The sequence below is a fragment of the Carica papaya genome, chromosome 1 (assembly GCF_054855325.1).
Source record: "Carica papaya isolate Zhongbai chromosome 1, ASM5485532v1, whole genome shotgun sequence".
In the NCBI taxonomy this organism is placed as follows: domain Eukaryota; kingdom Viridiplantae; phylum Streptophyta; class Magnoliopsida; order Brassicales; family Caricaceae; genus Carica; species Carica papaya.
Window position 1 is genome coordinate 10,234,493 of NC_142309.1, and position 22,069 is coordinate 10,256,561.

At 33.9% G+C, this 22,069-nt stretch overlaps 1 protein-coding gene across 1 annotated transcript; it reads left to right on the forward strand.

The window, feature by feature from the left end:
• The first annotated feature begins 10,622 nt into the window (after nucleotides 1-10,622).
• On the forward strand, nucleotides 10,623-14,956 carry LOC110810812 (glucose-6-phosphate 1-dehydrogenase, chloroplastic-like). Its single transcript, XM_088218981.1, has 9 exons — nucleotides 10,623-11,037; nucleotides 11,331-11,563; nucleotides 11,672-11,766; nucleotides 11,950-12,064; nucleotides 12,680-12,885; nucleotides 12,968-13,238; nucleotides 13,335-13,564; nucleotides 13,656-13,856; nucleotides 14,417-14,956. The coding sequence occupies exons 1-9, from the start codon at nucleotides 10,836-10,838 to the stop codon at nucleotides 14,679-14,681; spliced, it is 1,818 nt and encodes a 605-aa protein (XP_088075107.1). The 5' UTR covers nucleotides 10,623-10,835; the 3' UTR covers nucleotides 14,682-14,956.
• The last annotated feature ends 7,113 nt before the right edge of the window (nucleotides 14,957-22,069 follow it).

The window sequence follows — 22,069 nt, forward strand, 5'->3', positions numbered from 1 at the left end:
CCGGTTCCAGATTGAATGAGTTATAATTTATAGAATAATTGACGAAGCTTTTAATTTTATTATCATCTTTTAATTTTATTTGGGTATAATTCAAATTCAATGACAATTCTAAAAAAGAATTTTGCCCTTAATTTTTTATGCAATTTTTGTTGCTTATTTTTTAATTTTTAATTTATATTCATTAAAAAAGAGAAGAAAATAAAATAAAATTAAAAAAAAAAAAAAACCAAAGAAAGAAAAAGGGAGCCCAAGGGTATAAATGAAAAATGATAGAAATTGAGGAAAAACAAGTGAAAATTAAATAAGAAAAGGATAGGGGCATAAATGAAAGAAGAGAAAAGAAAATGAAAACAAACCCAATTAGCCTAAAATCCAAGTCTAAACAAAAGAGGAAATTAAATTTCTATTTTTTAATTCCAGCGCATCTCCTTTTTCTTTCCTCTTAATTCCCTCCTTTCTTTTCTTTTCTTTTCTTTTCTCCTTTTCCTCTTTCCTTGGGTCAGCTCTATTCTCAGCCCACACCTCGGAGGCTCTAAACCACCATTAAATTCTCTTCTTCCCCTTTTACTTTGAGCCTACGTTTTGTTTTGTTTTGTTTTCTCTTCTTTTCTTTTCTTTTCTTTTTTCTTTCTGCAAGTTCCGCCCTCCCCAGCGTGATGATAGCAAGAACAAGCGAGTTGATGGAGAGTTGAAAAGACATGGGAGAGAGACGCGGTAAAAAAAGAAGAAATACTACTGATTGCATGAGAAGATAGAGCAGCAGTGCAAAATCGAGGAAAGCCATTGAATTGGGGAATGGGTTAGGTGATGAACTCAACTATAACATTGAACTGAGACCAAGAGAAAAAAAATAAGGGGAAGAAAATAGTTCTTTTTCAAGAAAGAAATAGAGGAGGAGAGAAGCGGCTTCTACTGGTGATGGTCCATTTAATTTCTTTTGTATGAAAAAAGTAAGAGAGAGATTAGAAAGAAAGAAAGAGAGAAAAAAAAAGAGGTGAGATTGTTTGCATGAAAAAAGAAAGATGAGAGAGGGATTACAGAAAAGAGATGGAACCCAAAAGTGAGGCTGAGTTTTCAGTGTTGAGTGAAGTACTCCATCTTTGTTCAGTAAGTTCTTTTCTTCTTTTCTGTCTTCTTTCATTTTCTATTCGCAATGTTTGAATGTTCTTCCTAGGATTGGTTGTGGACTCAAGATGATCATGCGATTCTGGATTTAATTCAAGATGATCATGATATTGTATTTGAATGATGTTTGCTTCTCTGGTTTTATGGAAGAACGAGTACTGTTATATTTGTATGGACTAGTCTTGTTGGTAACATTAAACTAGAATTAAACCAGGTCAAGCTCTTAATTAAGGAACTTGAGATGAGCTAAAATATTTTGATACTCTTTTCTTCTTGATTAAGCTGATTGTTGACAGAGATTTTAATATTACAAATCTTCGTTTTACTTGAATTGATTGATTTAATAAGTATGTGTTTTATTATATTATTACTGCGTCTTTTGTTTCTCTCCCATCCTCCTCCTCCCTTTATTATTCTTATTATAAAAAAAGTGATGTTCTTATTGGCTCTATAATAATTATTCCAAATACTACCATATATCTTGGTTCAAAATTCTAAAGATATACCATAAACTATTTAATGCTTAAAAGTCAAATAAAACTTAATTGATAGAGCATGACACTAAGATTGACATAAATATTTGCAATTCATAAGCATGAAGCATATTATTGGATGAAGGTAAAGGTTTTTTTTTTAACTATATTTACTAAATATTTTTAGACTGAAACTCAGACTTACACAATTAAACAAAAAAAATTCTTTAAAGTTAGAGAATAATGGAAGTTTTTTATAATATATACAAAAATGTTACCATATTTTAGATATTATAAATACTTTTCAACGTTTAACAGTGAATTGTTAAAATTTAAGTGTTAATTCAAATAAAATTATTCTCACTGAGTACCAATCTGCTGCATACCCTCCATGAAGGTTAAGGAAGTAATTAAGCTGCCTAGAAGACTTAGATAAACCTCATGAATAAGTTTTCAAACCATGCTAAGTTCCAAGAAGAATCTCAGGGGCTAGGAAGTCAGACATCCCAACAGTTGAGTGTCAATTTATATCCTTTGTATGTTGAGTATGCAAATTACGAGCATATGATACCATATAGAGTAAATTTAAGAATAATTTTTAGGAGCCTGCAAAGATGCTTTTGAAAGTTAAAAAGTTCTTGAAATATAGTATCGAATATAGGTATTTTTATATCTTAATTTGAACTATCCAAATCTTTTTCTTTTTTTACCATATAGAGACTTTGGACATATGTTTTGTTATTTTATTTCATTGGCTAAAATGATAGTGTCAATAAGTTTTTCTTTTAAGTGTGAATGAATGTGTTTATTTGCTTGGAACCAACTACTAGATGATTTTTTTCTTTTTCTTGACATATAACCTCAATTTATTGTGCTTCGTCTTACATACATTTGTGTGTACATCTAAAGTTGCAGTTTGGAATATTAGATCCATATCATCGTTTTGTTATGGTAGCAACTTCATATTACTAATTTCTAATGTTACTAACTTACAGACCGTGGGTTATCCAAAATTGGGCTAATAAACAACACAATCAATTTATTAGGACCTGAGATAGACTTAACTAGGATTTTAGATGTCAATAGTGTGCATGCTCAACAAACAAAGGATACAAATTAACACTCATCTGTTGGGATGCTTGACTACTGGCCTCTAAGTTTTTCTTCTGGAACTGAGCATGATTTGAACCATTTGTCAATGAATTTTATCTAAGTCTTCTAGACAATTGGTTACCTATTTGACCTTCAAGTAGGGTATACGACAAATTGATGGTTATTGAGAATAATTTTATTTAAATTAATACTAATAATTCCACCATTCATTTCTGAGCTTTTAGAGGTATTTATAATATTCAAAGTATGGTAATATTTAGAGAAAAAAAGCACTCTCATTGTTTTCTAACTCTGTAGACTTTTTGGTTGTTGTTGAGTTGTGTGGGTGGAGTATTAGTATGAGACTATTTGGTAGATATGGTTGAGGAATTCTTTTTCTTTCATCCAATAGTATGTTTTATGCTCACGAATTGTAAACATTATTCTCGATTTTAGTGACAGACTTTTTTTGATCAATTAAGTTGTATTTTTAAATAATAAATAATATTGTCGTATATATTTAGACTTTTGGACCAAGATTCATAGTAACATTTGCAATAATAATTATAAAGTGAATAACGACTTTATTTTATTTTTATAAATAATAATAATAATATAAGAGGAGGATGAAAGAGAAAACACAAGATGTAGTAATAACAATATCAGGGTAATAATAAAAATATATAAAATGATATTATCTTATATAATAATAAGTTGGTGTTACAAATATAATAATAATAAATATTTTTACAAAGACAAGTATAAAGAAAAACGAAATTAATGAATATATTAATTATTAATAATTAATTCAATTAAAATGAAGATCTCTTTGTTAACAAGAAGAAAAGAATATCAAAAGTATTATAGTTTAATGTTAGTCCATACAAATTGTCTTTGTATTTTGTATTTTGATCAAAAGAAAAAAAAAAATTCATCTAGTTGTTCATAACTAGAAGGGTGCCTCCCTATTTAGTTTTTTTTTTTAAATTTTTTTTTTATCTAAAAGTCAAATTACAATTTAATCTTTTAGATAAAATAAGAAAGTCAAACATCGTTTAAATACAACAAAATTAAATCCATCATAGCTTGATCATTTTAAGTCTAGAACTAATCTTAGAAACAACATTCCAATGTTATAAATTGAAATGAAAGAACACAAAAAAAAAAAAAAAAAAAACTTATTAAATAAAGATGGAGTGCCTACAGTTACGAGCTCTTCCTCTTATACTTCACTCAACACTAAAAACTCATCCTCACTCCCAGTTTCCCTCTCTTTTCTCTCTTTTTTCTAATCCCCTTCTCACCTTTCTTTTTTTTTTTCAGGCAAACAATCTCCCCTCTCTTTCTTTTTCATTTAATTTTTAACACAATGTAAAGAAATTAAATGGAGCCTCACCACTAGAAGTCATTCCTTTCATCCTCTATTTTTTTTCTTTAAAAAGAACTGTTTTTTCTCCTTCTTTTTCTCTTGGTCCCGGTTCTACTTTATAGTCCGGTTTATCACCTAACTCATTCTCTAATCAATGACTTTTCTTTATTTGCGTCGCTCTTCTATTTTGTCATGCAATCGCTAATATTTCTTCTTCATGTTTCTATTGTATATTTGCATTGCTCCTCTATCTTATAATCTTATAAGGGATGTGTAAAATGCTAGAAGAGCTGATAATACATATGTTATGAGGGCTTAATACCCTTAAACATTTGCTCCCTTTATAAAAAAGATTACTTTACCACCATGAGCGCGTAAATATTTAAAAATGCATATAAGTTCCTAGTGGTAATCCTAACAAAGTTTAAATAAAGTCAAAATACTTGTAAATTTTCATATTAACAATTAGCGGTAACACTAAATGTTTACTTGTACAACATTATAAATAAAGATCAATTTACATATATTTAATTAGACAACTTTAAATAAAGTTAACCCTTAATCTAATAATTAAGTTAAAATACTTCAACATTCTTTGAAAACTCTAAATCTCATAGTGGGTATAGATATTTACTTTGGTTCTAGAACCCTTGAACTCAAACCTCTAAGTAGTATATGATTAATCTTAGCAAAATTGGATTTCTTATAAGGGATCTAATAAGGGTTCAAAAACTAAGTGTGGTGTAAGAATAGTGTTATGTATCCTAGCTTATACCTTTATACAAGTTTCCAGAAAACATCAAATTTCTGTAAGAATTTTTTAAAAATTTTATTTCCGAAATATGTTAATTAAGAAATAATTATAAAAATAAAAATAATTTAATGATCAAATAAAATTAAAGAATGGAAAATTTATGAATTTTTATATAAACAACTTAATTCTATATATAATGTAATATATCAAAACATCAAGTGATAGAAAATATCAAAACATAACTTTCCATATACTAATTTCTTAAAATTAAAATGTGGATGTCTTTCTTAAATTTCAATATTCAGATAATTGAAACATGTATAAAACTTATTTAATTTAATATAGAAACAATAAAGTTTTATAAAGCATATCTTTATAAACAATCTTTAGAACTAAACAATTTTTAGAAAAGGTATGTAAAAAAAGTTTTTAAAGGACCAGATATTTTAATATGCATATACATATTTATTTTCATATAATATATTATTATAATATTTTTATCATTTATTTATAATATATGGGATAAGTTAGAACAAATCATATTAAATATAATATTTAAATATTTCTTTAGATCAATATAAAGTATAACTTTTTCTTATCTTATTTGCATAAAGTAAAATCAATTATGTAAAACTAAATAGTTAAATAAGTTAAAAGATCCGAATTACTCTCATATCTATATAAAATAAAATAAAATAAATAAAATTTTTAATTAACAATTATATTTTTAAATAATATTAAATACTTTTTTAGATGATAAGTGTAAAGATCCGGAACTTAAAAGAAAATAAATTCATAAATTTAATGCGAAAGCGATTAATAGAATTAGAGTTTACGTTGCTTACACAATAATTTTGAATGCCTAATAGGATTACGGGAATGTTACTTCTAAAAGACAAACGGAAATTAAAGAAATGAAACAAAAGATGAATAACTGAACATTTTAAGACAACCTTCACTACTACTTGAAGGGAGTCTGCATAGTGAACTAATCACAACCCTCTTACTGATCGGGATCTGGATCTTAGTCCTCTTGATTTGAAATAGTTAATGAAAAAATGAGCTACACTAGTTTAGTAAGAATATCACACTAATCACAGATACAAAAAATTAAAGATTGATAAAAATCATAAAACTACTAATTGAATACTTAATTTGAGTAAATTCATGTTTATTCCGTACTTACCGTAACGAATTTTTTAAAAATAAACAATAAAGATTCATATCCATATCACTTTTTATACATAAGAGAACGAGAAGTAATAATTTTCATTCTTACCTTCTTACTAGTATCCCTGGGGGTCCATAAGAGTGTCCCCCTTACTCGTGAACCCAATATCTAATTTTAATAATTAACCGTGTAAAGGACCGGAACTTAAAAGGAAATAAAGTCATGAATTAAATGCATAAATTAAATAATAGAGTTTAGAATTTACGTTCCTTACACAATAATTTAGAATGTCCAAGAAAGTTACGAGAATATTTCTTCTAAAAGAACAAACAAAAATAAAAAAAAATAAAAAAAAATAAAAAAATGCAAATAACTGAGCATTCTAGGACGACTTTCACTAGCTTTTGAAGGGAGTTCGGGTGGTGAACTATTCACAATCCTCTTATTGATCGGGATCTGGATCTTAGTCTTCTTGATCTGAAATAGTTAATGAAAGGGTCAGGTATATTAGACCAGTAAGAATATCACACTACTTACCGATATAGAAACTGAAGGTTGGTAAAAATCATAAAAACAACGAATAGAGCTCTTTATTTAAGTAAATTCATTCATCATAAAAAAAAACTATTTATTGATTTACTGTTGTGAGATCTTCAAAATCGACCTATAGAGGCAATAATTCAAATAACATTCTAATCTCATTTTCAAGTGAGCAATAACAACCACTTTTTATTTTTATTTGCCTACTCCCTAGGGGTCCATAAGAATGTCTCATTACGCGTGAACCAATATTCAACATTGTCAACTAACCGACCGTCCGCATACCCTGTCTGGTATGGAAGCTAAAAATATCATTCCTCACTACCCTGTCCGGTAATGAGGGTGAATTGGGTCGTCCTCATAACCTATCTGGTATGAGCGCCAAAAATATCATCCCTTGATACCTCGTCCGGTATGAGACAACGTTCACGGTAGGATTTCCAATGTACCTGGTCCATCCACCATCTTTCAGCATATTTAGTAAGACTACCATTCATTGATTCATATGACCAAATAATTTATATTAATTTTTAATTTCACAAATCAACCGTAAAGCACGCAAGACAAACAACATATATATCAATGAAACACCATTGAATCATTTAACTATTCTAATATATCATCATGTATTTAAAGTTCAACAATCAGTTAAACACGACAAATAAATAACTAACCAGTTTCGACTCCATTGGTAACCTGTAATTATTCTCAAAGTTTTTTAAATTATACAAAATTTCATACTATCGACTATTAAGCTTCAATTTCGTAACAAAGAATAAGGTGAGAGATTTTTACCTGAATCGGTGTATGAAATACTGAACTTTCTACTGCGCCTACTGGCGGTATTTGAGTTTTATGATTTTTTTTCGCGGAGATTAAAACACGTTTCACGTACCTAAAAATACCCCAAAAAATCTAAAATTAGGGTTAAAAATATTTTTCTACCAATTTCAGAATTCCAGCACGGTGGAACCGCCGCCCGCGAAAATGGTTTACCTCGGCCTGACCGTTTTCAGCCTGTTTGACCAGTTTTGGCCAATTTTATACCCATCCCTGCGATAAAATACGTTAGAAGGTCTCGGTTGGTCAAAAAAATAAAAAAATAGAAACCTATCGTGGTAGAATTTTTATGTGCAACGGCTCTGCTGACTCTCTTTCGCGGTTGGGTATTTTTTTTCGGTCAACCTGTAGAAAACAAAATGGTGAACACAACGGTAATGCACGAAACAGGAAACGGGAAGGGGCTCATCCGAGGCGATTTCGTAGTTTGCCTGCGGCGGTACCGTTGGACTTTGCCTGCGGGTTTCGGCTCACCCGCTGTTTATTTTGCTTCTATTTGGCCATGGGGGTTCTCAAAATTAAATTCCGAGCAGATAAGAGAATTTTTATCTTTTTTGGGCATCAGAAGTGGCTTCAGCGCGGGGGAGGGGGGGCGACGGTCGGCTCCCTTCTCTGGCGACTGGTTTTGCTTCTCCGATGGGAGGTTGGCGTTTAGGGTTTGTTTTCGGTGTGATGTGAGATATTTATACCTATCTCGCGTTAGTTTGGGCCATTCATTGTGTTTGATCTCGATCATTCGATTGCGTTTAAAAAGAAAATAAATATGAATTGTTTATCACGATTTGATCTCAATTGTACGATTGCATTTAAAGACGGAACGAATCTAGATCGTTCATCACGTTTAATTGCGTCCGTCCAATCGCGCTAAATGAGGAAACAAATCCAGACCGTCCACGCGTGGGGGAATGCTTCCGGGCCATTTGATCGCGGGGCATGTGGATCGCCAGTGTGGCCTCCCGCATGGCACCGTGTCAGCGTTCCTTGTAACGCAGCGTGCTCCGGTTCATCGGAGCAGCTAACTGGGCAGTCCTACATGCCGCAATTTTCCTTAGTTGTGTTTTGGCCTACAGTTTCTGATTTTTCTTTTGAAAAAAACTATTCGAACCCAAATTTTTACCCATTTTTCTCAAAATCATTTTCAATTTCATCATCAACCTATTTTTTTCCTTAATTTCACATTAAATAAAAATTCATTAATTTTTTAATTAGATTTTTTATATATTTTTTAAATTTTAAAATTAATCCCGGACTAAATTTCAGGCCCGGATATTACAAACCAGTCGTTCCCATACCTCGTTTGGTAATGAGTGTCAAATATTCCATCGCCTTGGTACCCCGTCCTGTATGAGTATGAACTATATCTCCCAAACCTTTCAGGTAAGAGACTTCTCAGCCCTGTCTGACTAAGATAACGTTCACGGTAGGATTTCTTATATACCGGACCCGTCCGCCCTTTCCTTGTGTGCTCAGTAAGTCTTTCACATGAAGATTCTCATAGCAAACAACCAACAACTCATACTAATATTTTATATCATATTCACATATCAATTAAACTATATTCAAGTTGACGTTATATAAACAAAATAACCAGATAAGTTGATAAGAGTATTGAACTATAAATTAAGAACATGTGCTATACAAAAATTAAGCAAGTATGACGATACAGAAAAATAGACAGAAAACAAGGCAATTGTGAACTAATCGGTTTTGCCTCTATTAGTAACGTGTAATTATTTTTAAAATTTTCTAATTTTTCCAAAAATATAAAATTATACAACGTTAAGCCGTAATTTACCGTAACAGAGAATAGAGAGAGGGATTCTGGCCTAGATTAGTATTTCGAGATGTCGAGCTATCTACTATACCCCTTAACAGGTATAGAGTTCCCTAAATTTTTCTTGTGAAATTCAAAACACTCGTCACATACCTAAAAATACTCAAATATACAAAATCGGTGTTCAAAACTCATTTTGGCAAATTTTGGGGTTTCGGGATGGTGGCGACGCCGTGCTCCAGCACTGACTCCGTCGCCCACGACGACGGTTCACCTCAACCTAGCCAGTTTTGGCCGGTTTTGGCTGATTTTGACCGATTTTAGCTGTATCCCTACAAAAAATGGATTAGGGGCCTCGATTGGCCGAAAAATCACAAAAAAAATCGAACTTATCGGCGGTGGGACCTCTAGGTGCGACAGCTCTGCTAATCCTCCTTCGCGACTAAGGTTTTTTCTTCGGCTACTCTATATAGAAAAGGATGGTGAATACAATGATCGAAAAATCACGTGAAACGGGACTCGAAAAGGGGTTCATTATAGGAGTTTTAGGATTTTAGCCGTGGCAGCTTCGTCGAACTTTGTCCGTAATTTTCGGCTCACCCACCATTCCTCTTGTTCCAATTTGGCCACATAGGTACTTGAAATCGAATTCTAAGCGAGTAGGGGGAATGTTTACCTTTTTTGGCGGTCAGCAGTGGCTCCGGCATGACGGTAGTAGGTGGTCGACCTCCTTCTTTGGCGTCTGGTTCTTCTTCTCTAACAGGGGTTGTTGGCTACGGCTTAGGTTCCCATGTGATGCAAAGTATTTATAATCATCTCGCGTTGATCTACATCATCCATCGCGATCGATCTTATCCGTCCGATCACACCTAAGGAAGAAACGAATCTGAACTGTTCATCGCAATTAATCTCAACCGTCCAATCACGCCTAAGAGAGAAACGGATCTAGGTCGTCCACGCGTGCGAGATCGATCCTGGGTTGTCCGATCACGGGGCACGCGGATCGCCAGCGCGGCCTCCCATGTGGCACCAACGTCAACGCGCCTTGTCACGCGGCGCGCTCCGGTTCGTCGAACCTACTGATTAGGCGGTTCTACGTGGCCGAACTTTTTCTATTTGTACTTGGACTTCCTATTTTTAATTTTTCTTTCAAAAATACTTTGAGAACCCAAATTTTCACTCATTTTTTTAAAATTATTTTTAATCTCGTTCCTAATTCATTTTTTCTCAAAATTTCACTTAAAAAAATGAAATAAAATAATTAATTATTTTAAATTAATAACTAAAGAATAAAAAAATTTATCTCATGTTATTTTTCGGGTTGGAATATTACAATAAGATTTAAAATGATGAATAACCAACAAAATAAAATTTTCATTGTAATATATTAAATACCTTAAATTAATAAAGAAAAGAATTCTTAAAATAAAGATTTAAATTAAATATTCAATAAAGAAATGTCAAAACTCTACGTTGTACTTTCCCTGTTCATTGGCCATTCTTAACATACAACAGGTAGGTAGGTAAAACAAGCAGCCTTTCGGAGATCTCAAGGGCGGTCTAAACCCCCACGCTCGATGTTTCCCATGTTCTTAACCTCTCCTCTCCAAGCACCAGCTCATTAGCAGACTTCAACCTCAAATCCTCTCTTCCTCTCTCGCTTTCCACGCTTAATTGATCGATTCTGTAGAGCAACAATGGCTTCCCTCTCATCTTCAGCACATAGCTGCTCGTATCTATATTCTTTTGCCTCATCCTCGTCGAAAAACGGTTCTCAATATCACCACTTATCATTCTCTTCTTCGCCGCCTTCAACTTTTACTCGCCAATGTCTGTTACCCAAGCTCTTTGTTCAATCCAAAAGAAATGCCAAGCAAGATGTCGTCGTCATGCAGGATGGTTTGTTTTTCCCCTCATTTTTCAATTCTATTAATCGTGATCTCTCTTTTATTATATTTTTTTTTTACTGTAATGGTCGATTTGTATTGCTCCGATTGTGCATGCCTATAGATTCGTAATTTTCTTTTCGTGTAATTTGGATTCATTCAACAAGTCAGTTATTCAATTTTCATTCAGTGTCGTCTACTTACTGTTCCCTGCAATCAATCTAGAGCTAAACTACTTCTCCTTGATGATAATCTTTTTGTGATATTCTCACTTTTTGCTCCCAAATGAATGTTAATTATGTTTAGGATCGGTGTCCACGACGGTAATCCCCATTGCAAATGAAAATCCTCTTAAAAAATCAACTAACGGGCTGTTACCAGTTACACCTCCTGAGGAGTGTAAGGATGGAGGGGGTTTTGATATCAGTAGAGGCGAGTCCACTGTCAGTATTACTGTTGTTGGGGCTTCTGGTGACCTTGCGAAGAAGAAGATATTTCCTGCACTTTTTGCATTGTACTATGAGGACTGCCTTCCCAATGTATTCTTCTTTTCTTTTTCGAATTTTTATTTCTTACTACACAAATTGATATAGGTTTCTTTATCAGAATGTAATTTGTTCGGGAAATATCAATTTATTTGGTTGTAGCACTTCACGGTTTATGGTTATGCTCGGAGTAAGATGACTGATGCGGAGCTTAGAAACATGGTCAGCAAAACCCTTACATGCAGAATTGATAAGAGGTGAATCGAATGCTTTTCTTTTGTCATAGCTTCAAGTCTTTCTAGAGGAAAATGTCAATGTCAATGGTTGCCTTGATGTTTAAATTTACTTTTTTTTAGCTGCATTGTATCCTGGTTTTTTGTTTGTTATGGAAGATTCGGGTTGATTAGGATATAATATACGTTTTTCATGTGGGATTTCAGAGAGAACTGTGGTGAAAAGATAGAGCAATTTCTCAGTAGATGTTTCTACCATTCTGGTCAGTATGACTCTCCAGAAGATTTTGCAACACTGGACAAGAAGCTCAAGGAACATGAGGTATTGATATTGGGCTAAGCATTGTGATGGAATCAGATACCTAGTTTTTCAATATATGCTTGAAGGATATCGTACTTGTGCCTTTTCCTATGCAAATATATGTTTTTATATGTTAAGTTATCAATTTCTCGAGATGGTCTGATATGTCTTTTTGTCATTCACGATTGAAGATGAGTGTGTAATTTACTGAAGTAAATTTGGCTTCTGCAAGCACATGAATCTAGGTGTAGCTTGAATTGGATTTACTTATAAAGGAGTGTGGCAAAGTGAATCTTGGGTAGTGGCTGGTGCCATAAGAATAATAGGACTGAATAAAATATAGTTTTGTGTTTGTTAACCACAACATAAAAACCTTAAAATGCGAAAAGTGTTAATAGGTGGAACAATTTTTCTCCTATAAAATGATGGAACAAACATGTTGTCTACAATTAGTCATTAGTTAAATATCCCTTATCTTTTTTTTTTTTTTCTGACCTTTTGAAGTAATTGGAGATTATTTTTAAGTTGTGCATGTTTTTTTTTTGTCAAAGATTGACTCTGATTTGTGAATTTTATGTGTTATCAATTGTTTTTTCCACTGTTTTTTTCTCTTAATGACTGTATTTACTTGTGTAGGATGGAAGGGTTTGTCATCGTCTGTTTTATCTATCAATCCCTCCAAATATATTTATAGATGCTGTAAAATGTGCAAGCACATCGGCTTCATCTGGTAGTGGCTGGACTAGGGTAATTGTTGAAAAACCCTTTGGTCGAGATTCAGAATCCTCAGCTGCATTAACAAAATCCCTGAAGCAGTATCTAGCAGAAGATCAGATATTCAGGTGGAGTTTCCTAGGATGCTCTTATTTTTATGCTAAAAAAATATAGTCAACATAGCTGATTAGATGGATATGCTCTCTACAGGATAGATCATTATCTGGGAAAGGAGCTAGTGGAAAACCTATCTGTCCTTCGCTTCTCGAACCTTATTTTTGAACCATTGTGGTCAAGGCAGTATATAAGGAATGTACAGTTTATATTTTCTGAAGATTTTGGCACTGAAGGACGGGGAGGGTATTTTGACAATTATGGAATAATAAGAGATATAATGCAGAACCATCTGCTTCAGATATTAGCTCTCTTTGCCATGGAAACACCTGTCAGCTTAGATGCTGAGGATATCAGGAATGAGAAGGTTTTTTCCTTTTTACATAAATACCAGTAATTTCCAGATTCCTTACTGGATACATTCTGACTAAATTGATGAGTTGAACTGTCTGCCGGATTCCAGGTCAAAGTTCTACGTTCAATGAGGCCTTTACGACTCAGTGACATAGTTGTAGGGCAATACAGGGGCCACACTAAAGGTGGAGTTACTTACCCAGCCTATACTGATGACAAAACTGTGCCAAAAGGCAGCTTGACTCCAACTTTTGCTGCAGCTGCTCTCTTTATTGACAATGCAAGATGGGATGGAGTGCCTTTTCTGATGAAGGCTGGCAAGGCATTACATACTAAGAGGTGTGCAGAATAGAAGAAGACACCCTCGTTTGCATATTTCTCAACTTGAATTGCATTGATCCATATGTCGCTGACGCAAATCTTTTCACAGGGCAGAGATAAGAGTGCAGTTTAGACATGTCCCTGGCAATTTGTATAGCCGAAGCTTTGGTACAGATGTTGACAAATCGACAAACGAACTTGTTATCCGAGTACAACCTGATGAAGCTATATACTTGAAGATTAATAACAAGGTCCCTGGTTTGGGAATGAGATTGGACCATAGCAATCTAAATCTACACTATGCTGCAAGGTAAAAGTTATAAATCAGTTTCCGATTTTATTGTGCTCCTGAAACAGTCTTCTCTCCTCTTGACCTGAAACACTAATCCTGCTTACATGAAAGAAATACCACATTTAGTTGGTCTTTAATGATAATCCATTTCTAAAAATTATACCCCATAAAGATTACCTAAGCTGGGATTTTTACCATAAGGCTATGCGGGGAACTAACAAAAATTGAAGTTTCATGTCATTTGTAAATTAATTAAATATAAAATCCATTTGCAAATGCGTTTTGATGATTTAAATAAATTCTACTATTTGAAATATTTTGGTAAATTCAACTAAATCACTAATTTTAGGCAAACACAAAAACACATGCAAACCATAAACAAGCCTTTTCTTTCTCCAAACTGTTAAGCCCATTCTTAAATTCAGTTAAACTCAATTGAATTTGAAAGACTTATTTGGTTCCATATATTATGGTTATATAAAATATGGGGATTTGCAAATAAATTTCACTTTTTCTGGGGAATTTATTTATTCCAGACATGGTATAAATGTCTAAATGGTCTGGCACCATGGTCATAGATATTCGAAGGAGATTCCAGATGCATACGAGAGGCTTCTGCTTGATGCTATTGAAGGGGAAAGGCGACTGTTTATAAGAAGTGATGAGCTGGATGCTGCTTGGGCCCTATTCACTCCTGTTTTGAAAGAGTTAGAAAAGAAAAAGACTGCCCCTGAATATTATCCTTATGGTAGCCGGGGCCCTGTTGGTGCTCACTATCTGGCTGCAAGATACAATGTTAAGTGGGGAGATGTCAGTCTAGAGCAACAATCCTATGATTCTTGAAAGTGCTATCAGAATGAGAGAAAGCAAAAGCCCTAGAGGTATTTACATTTTGATAAGGTACACGAAGTTGTATTATTTTCGTGGCTCGGGGTTGTATCAACTCCATGGGCAACTAGGAGTATCCTGGTTAGATAAACAAAGAGAATCGACCAAGGAAGACGAAAATTGATCTTCCCTAGTTTTATTTGTTTCTTTTATCTTATTACCATTCATGTTCCAGTCTTAAATTCTTATTTTTAACATGGTAACAGACTAGTTTTGATGGTAGTTCACAACTTTTTGTCCCATGAAATCCTGCTAGTGTGTAAGATATATATATATGCGTACAGTCTAAGCACCTGCATGTAAAGCTACGGAAATGAAATGACAGAGAAAATTGATGGTAAAGTTGTAGCGAGCAAAAGTTGTGAAAGTAAGCTTGGTTTATGCAAAAATATAGGGAGAGTTTTTTGGTTATGGCTGAACTAATTTGAAAGATATTATTGCAAGCCTAATGGGAGCTTAAGTCATGGAAAATATAAGAAGTTAGTTTATTCATATTAATATAATCAATGGAATTAAAAGTTTAATAAATTACTTAAACAAGCTCAGATGTAGTAATGTAGCTAAATTATTGCATATATTGGAAAGAGATATTGCAAACTCAATTTCGCTGTATAAGTTTTTCTTAGAATGGTTAGTTGACAAAATAATTGACTTTCTATATAGTACACTTTTAGCTAGAGAGGTATTGAAAAGGCATACTCTAATTTTTTTTACAAGCTCCAAATGAAATTGGGAATGAATTTTTATGCTCTCTCTCTATGAGTTAATATTTAAATGAAGTTTCTAATATGGATTTTCTACACACTTTTTAAATTCTCTTTAAACATTGCTAGCATAAGTATCAATTGGGAAATTTGATTCACCATCCTCAAGTTCAACTATATTTACTATTATACTTTTGAAAAAATTTACACTCACCTATATACTTTAATTTACTATATTGCCCATATATAATTGTAAATTAATTATTTTTCACTTAATATAACATAAACCACAATATTATAGACAGTAAAATAGTATTTGAAAATCTATTTAGTAGATATAAAATGACAAAGAAAGCCCATACCTTATTTTTATATCATCCTACTCATTAGTTTGAAAAATATTAATTAATATATATGATATATTTTATACGCATTGCAGCACATTAAAATTACAATGTACCTTTTTCTTTATTAAAATAATTTTGTTTCTCATATAAAAAATAATTTAGTTTAAATTTATAAAAAACAGAAAATTCCAATAAAATAAAACTTAGATTTTCACTTATATTTTTAATTAATATGATAATTAACTAATTATGGACTTTCAAAATGTTTATGTAAGAAACCAAATGAAACAAATAATAAATAAAAACTGTTTGGAGTCTAAAATTAAAAAGCTATTAAATAGAGAGTGTAAATAAGAGGATCAAGAAAATTATATTAAATCATTAAAAATTGAATGAAATAAATTCATGTGCAATATTTGTAATATCTTGCCCGAAATTTAGTCAGGGATTAATTTTAACATTAAAAAATGTATAAAAACTAATTTTTAAAATTAGTAAATTTTAATTTAATGTGAAATTATGGAAACAAAATAGGTTGGGTATGAAATTAAAAATAATTTTAGAAAAAATGGATGAAAATTTGGGTTTGAATGATGTTTTTGAAAGAAAAATAAAAAATTGAGGGTCAGAACGTAATAAAAAAAATTTTGCCACGTAGAACCGCTCAGTCAGCAGCTTCTACGAACTGGAGCGTACCACGTGGTAAGGCATGTTGACTTGGTGCCACGTAGGAGACCATGCTGGCAATCCGCGTGCCTCGCGATCAGACGACTTGGAAGCATTCCTGCGCGCGTGGACAGTCCGGATCCGTTGCCTCCTCAGGTGCGATCAGACGGTCGAGATCAAATCGCAATGAACGGTCTATATTTATTTTCTCTTTAAACGCGATTAAACGATCGAGATCAAACACAATGAATGATTTAGATTAACGCGAGACATTTATAAATATTTTGCATTGCACTGAACCCAAAACCTCCCACTGGAGAAGAAGAACCAGTCGCCAGAGAAGGCAGCTGACCGCCGCCACGCCGGAGCCACCTTCGACCGTCAAAAAATGTAAAAATTCTCTTATCCGCTTCGAATTTGATTTTGAGCATCCCCATGGCCAAATCAGAGTACAAGGAACGGTGTGTGAGCCAAAAACTGCGGGCAAAACCTGTAACTTACTCGGATGAGCCCCTTCCCGTTTTTCGTGCGATTTTTTCACCATTGTGTTCATCGTTCAGTTTTCTATAGGTTGACAAAAAAAAATGTCCAGCCGCGAAGGTGAGCTGATGGATCCGTCGCACCGAAAAATTTCACCACCAGTAGGTTTCTAATTTTTTGACTTTTTTTGGCCAACCAAGGCTCCCTAACGTGTTTTCTCGTATTGATGGGTATAAAATCGGCCGAAATTGACCAAAACGGGTCGAAAATGGCCAGGTTGAAGCAAATTGCCACTGCGAACGATGGTGTTGTTGCTGGAGCATGACGGTGTCGCAGTGCCGGAATCCTGAAATTGGCTAGAAAAAAATTTTCAATACCGATTTTAGATTTTTGGGGTATTTTTAGGTACGTAAAACATGTTTTAACCTCCGCAGAAAAATTCAAGAAATTCGTAGACTGCCAGTAGGTGCAGTAGAAAGTTCGGTGTTTGGGACACCAACTCGAGTAAGAATCTCTCATCTTATTCTCTGTTATGAAATTGAAACTTAATAATCGATAATATGATATTTTATATAATTTAAAAAATTTTAAAAATAATTACAAGTTACTAATGGAGCCGGAACTAGTTAATTCTTTATTTGTCCTATTTAACTTATCGTTGAATTTATAATTTTAAATACATGATGGTATACTGGAATGGTTAAATGACTCAGTTGTGCTTCCTTGATATATATATATATATATATATATATATATTGCTTGTCTTGCGTGATTTACGGTTGATTTGTGAAATTAAAAATTAATATCAAACGAAAAATTGTTTGGTCATGTGAATTAATGAATGGTAGCCTTACTAGATATCATTGGAGATGGTGGACGGACCGGGTACATAAGGATCCTTACTGTAAACATTGCCTCATTACAGATAGAGTATCGAGAAATAGTATTTTTGGCGCTCATACCGGATAGGGTATGGGACGGCCAATTAGTTGATAATGTTGGATATTAGTTCACGCATAGTGGGACATCCCTATGAGTCCCCAAGGATACCAGTAGGCAAATAAAAAGGAAAAGTTGTTGTTCTTACTCACTTGAATATGAGATTAGAATGTTATTTGAGTTATTGTCTCTATAGGTCGATTTTGAAAATCTCGCAATAGTAAATATATGCAATAAATAAATTTTCTTCATAGTAAATGAATTTACTTAAACCAATAGCTCCATTGGTTATTTTTATGAATTTTACCAATCTTTAGTTTCTGTATCGGTGAGTAATGTGATATTCTTAGTGGGGTAGTATAGCTCATCTTTTCATTAATTATTTCAGATTAAGAGGACTAATACTCAGATCCCGATCAACAAGAGGGTTGTGAATAGTTTACCACCCGAACTCCCTTCAAAAGCTAGTGAATGTTGTCTTAGAATGCTTAGTACATTGTCTTTTGTTTATTTTTTTTTATTTTCATTTGTTCTTTTATATGGACATTCTCGTAACCCTATTGGGCATTTTAAATTATTGCGTAAGGAATATAAATCCTAAACTCTATTATTTTCCTTTCGCATTTAATTTATGACTTTATTTCCTTAAGTTCCATGCCTTTGCATTTTGTATTAGAGTCGCGTTTCTCGAAACTATTCCTTATATAAAGACTTAAAAACATCAAATACGAAATATCATCCAACCATTCCTTATGAAAAATAAGTACAAAGACACGAGGAGATGAGGTCCCTTACTGAACAGGGCAACCCAAGACAGGTTGCTTCAAGAGGATGTCGATCAACTCTTTGAGATTCTAGAGAGACTCATCTATGTCTAGTAGGCCAGGAAAGAGATAAGGGAACTGTCTGACCCTCCACCATTTCCACACTTTGAGCCACCCTTACAATGAGAAGATCTAACACCACCTCGATGCAACCTTGCTCCTCTGTCGTATCATCCGACACCGTCACAATATAATTCGGAGCCCCCACCGTATCATCCGGCACCGTTACAAGGCCACTCGGTCCCTCCCCAGCAACATCTGGTCCCTCTTCCATAAGACTCGGTTTTACCCATGATGGACCTGATAGAGATTGACATGGGAGACCCTTATGTATTTTCAAGGATGAACTGGTTATCGACGTATTACACTATCGTAGATTATCTCTACGAAAAAAATTGTATTTAAGCCTCATAATGAAGAGTCATTTACAAACTAATAAAAGTTTTGAATATTATTCACTCATAGAAATTTTCATATTACATAGTACTTTAACTCGGTTATTTTCTCTAACTAGACAAACCTAATAAAGAAATTTGCATTCAAGAGATCCCAGTAGTTCGAGACTTCCCAAATATGTTTCTTGAGGAACTACCAGGATTGCCAGTGGACAGAGAAGTTGAATTCATCATAGATCTTCAGCCAGACACCCAGCCTATTTCGATTGCCCCTTATCGCATGAGTCATGTTGAGATAGAAAAGCTGAGAAAACATATCAATGAATTGTAGGATAGTGGGTTCATCTAACATAGTGTGTTCCCTTGGGGTGTTGAAGTCACATTTATAAGGAAGGGGGATGAGACGTTAAGATTATGTATTGACTACAAGAGATTGAATAGAGTCACAATCAAGAACAAGTAACCCCTCCCCAGGATCGATGACCTTTTTGATCAGTTGTAGGGTACTCAGATCTTCTCCAAAATAGACTTATGTTCAGGTTACCATCAGATAAAGATCAAGGCAGAAGACATTTTCAAAACAGCTTTCCGAATCAGGTATGGACACCATGAGTTCCTGGTCATGCCATTTGGATTACCAGCACCAGCCATCTTCATGGATTTGATGAACATGATTTTCAGATAATTTCTAGATCAGTTTGTCATTGTGTTTATCGATAATATCCTGATATATTCAAAAAGCAGAGAGGAACACGCTCACTATCTGACTCAAGTTTTGCAAGTTCTTAGAGAAAAAAAGTTGTTTGTAAAGTTGAGTAAGTGCGGGTTCTGCCTCGAGAAGACTACCTTCTTAGGGCATATCATATCAATGGATGGAGTGTCAATGAATCCTAAAAAAATTGAGGCAGTGCTTGGTTGGGAGAAATTGACCACGGTCTAGGAGATTCGTATCTTTCTAGGGATGACAGGTTATTACCGGAGGTTTGTAGAATGATTTTCTAACCTAACTGCTCTTTTGACTCGGCTCACAAATAAGAACGTAAAGTTTGAGTGGAACGAGAACTATGAAATGAACTTTTTAGAACTAAAGAAGCAGTTGACTACTGCACTTGTATTAGCTTTGCCGAGTGAGACAGGTGGATATACAATTTATAGTAATGCCTCTTACTTGGGGTTGGGTTATATTATGATGGAATGTGGGAAGGTCATAGTCTATGGGTTCGGGCAATTGAAAAGTCATAAAAAAAACTACATCACCCATGACTTAGAACTTGCTGCGATTATCCATGCCTTGAAGACTTTGCGTCATTATTTGTATGGGGTGATTTTTTAGATCTATACCGACCATAAGAGCTTGAAATACATATTCACTCAAAAGGATCTCAACATGCATCAAAGATGATGGATTGAATTCCTCAAAGACTACGATCGCAACATTTTTGTATCACCCGAGTAAGAACAACGTAGTAGTCGATGCACTCAGTAAAAAAAGTGCAGGCATGTTAGCTAACCTAATGGTTTCAGAATATAGGGTAATATGGGCCACACAATAGGTAAGAATTCAGAACCTGAAGAAAGTTACATGCTTGGCCTACCTAATTGTTCAACCTAAGTTGATTCAGAGAATAAAAGAAGCTCAATCTGTCGACTCTACCCTAGTAGCCCTCAGGAAAGATGCAGAACAGAGAATAAATTCAGAATTTAGAGTCTTTGCTGAAAGGTTGCTCAGATTGTAGGACAGGGTGTGCGTTCCATGTGACAGTGAGCTAAAGATAGACATTATTACTGAGGCTCATAGCTTAAAATTTGCCTAGTATCCCGGAAGCACTAAGATGTATCAAAGTATACGATCTCAGTTTTGGTGGAACATGATAAAAAAAGAGGTGACCAACTTTGTTTTCAAGTGTCTGGTGTGTCGGCAAGTCAAGACAGGGCATCAACACTCAGACAGACTATTTCAACCATTATCTATTTCAAAGTAGAAGTGGGAACACATCACAATGGATTTCGTGACGGGATTGCTTAGGGCACGCTCGTGACATGATGTCAATTGGCTAATTGTTGACTGGTTCACTAAGTCTTCTCACTTCTTGACCATCAAGATGATCGCCCTATTGGAATAGCTAGAAATAATGTATATCCGGAAGATAGTCATGTTATATAGAGTGCTAGTGACAGTAGTATCCGACAGGGATCCCAGGTTCATTTCTCGGTTCTGGTCTAGTTTTCAGCAAGTTATGGGAACGAAATTGCCTCTTAGTACCGCATTCTACTCTCAGACTGAAGGACAATTAGAAAGGACGATCCGCACACTAGAGGATATGTTATAAGCTTGTGTTTTTGACTTTGGGGGCCATTAGGATGATCATTTATGATGCGGAACCCCAAGACCCTTGCTTGAACCTTAGAACTCTTCAATCGATTTAGAACGAAATTTAGATCACAAGTAAAAAAGGAATCAAATTTGTGCAATCACCCAAATGGTAGAAGTTAAAGAGAATCCAAAGAAGATAAATGATATCCCTTGAACCCAATCCAAACAAGCACCAAGAACAATTGAAATAGGAAATCAAAATTGAAATATAAGTGATAACAATTGTATTCCAAATCAACACCTTGTGCATAAAGTGAAAAGATAGCCAAAACGCTCCCAACTCAATTATGAAATGTTTGATCACAACTCTTGATGTCCACAAAGAAGAGTTCCTTTAGTATTTATAGCTAAAGAAATCAATGATAAGTTACAATACAATAACTACAATTGTAACTCCCACAATAATTAAGTTAATTATGTGGTAATTACAATTGTAGCTCCAACAATAACTAAGCTAATTATAGGCATGTAATTGTTATGTAACTTCAATCTTCTTAACCAACACCACTAATTGTTTGTGGTACTATATAGTTATGGGTTCATTATTGTAATTACACTAAGACAAGACTTAAGCCCAAAATGAGTTATACTTAACTATATGGGCTTAATTAACT

Coding starts and splice junctions, on each gene's coding strand:
- LOC110810812 (XM_088218981.1), top strand. CDS start 10,836: ATGGCTTCCCTCTCATCTTCAGCACATAGCTGCTCGTATCTATATTCT. Junction 11,767..11,949: donor ACATGCAGAATTGATAAGAG/GTGAATCGAATG, acceptor GTGGGATTTCAG/AGAGAACTGTGGTGAAAAGA. Junction 12,065..12,679: donor AGAAGCTCAAGGAACATGAG/GTATTGATATTG, acceptor TTACTTGTGTAG/GATGGAAGGGTTTGTCATCG.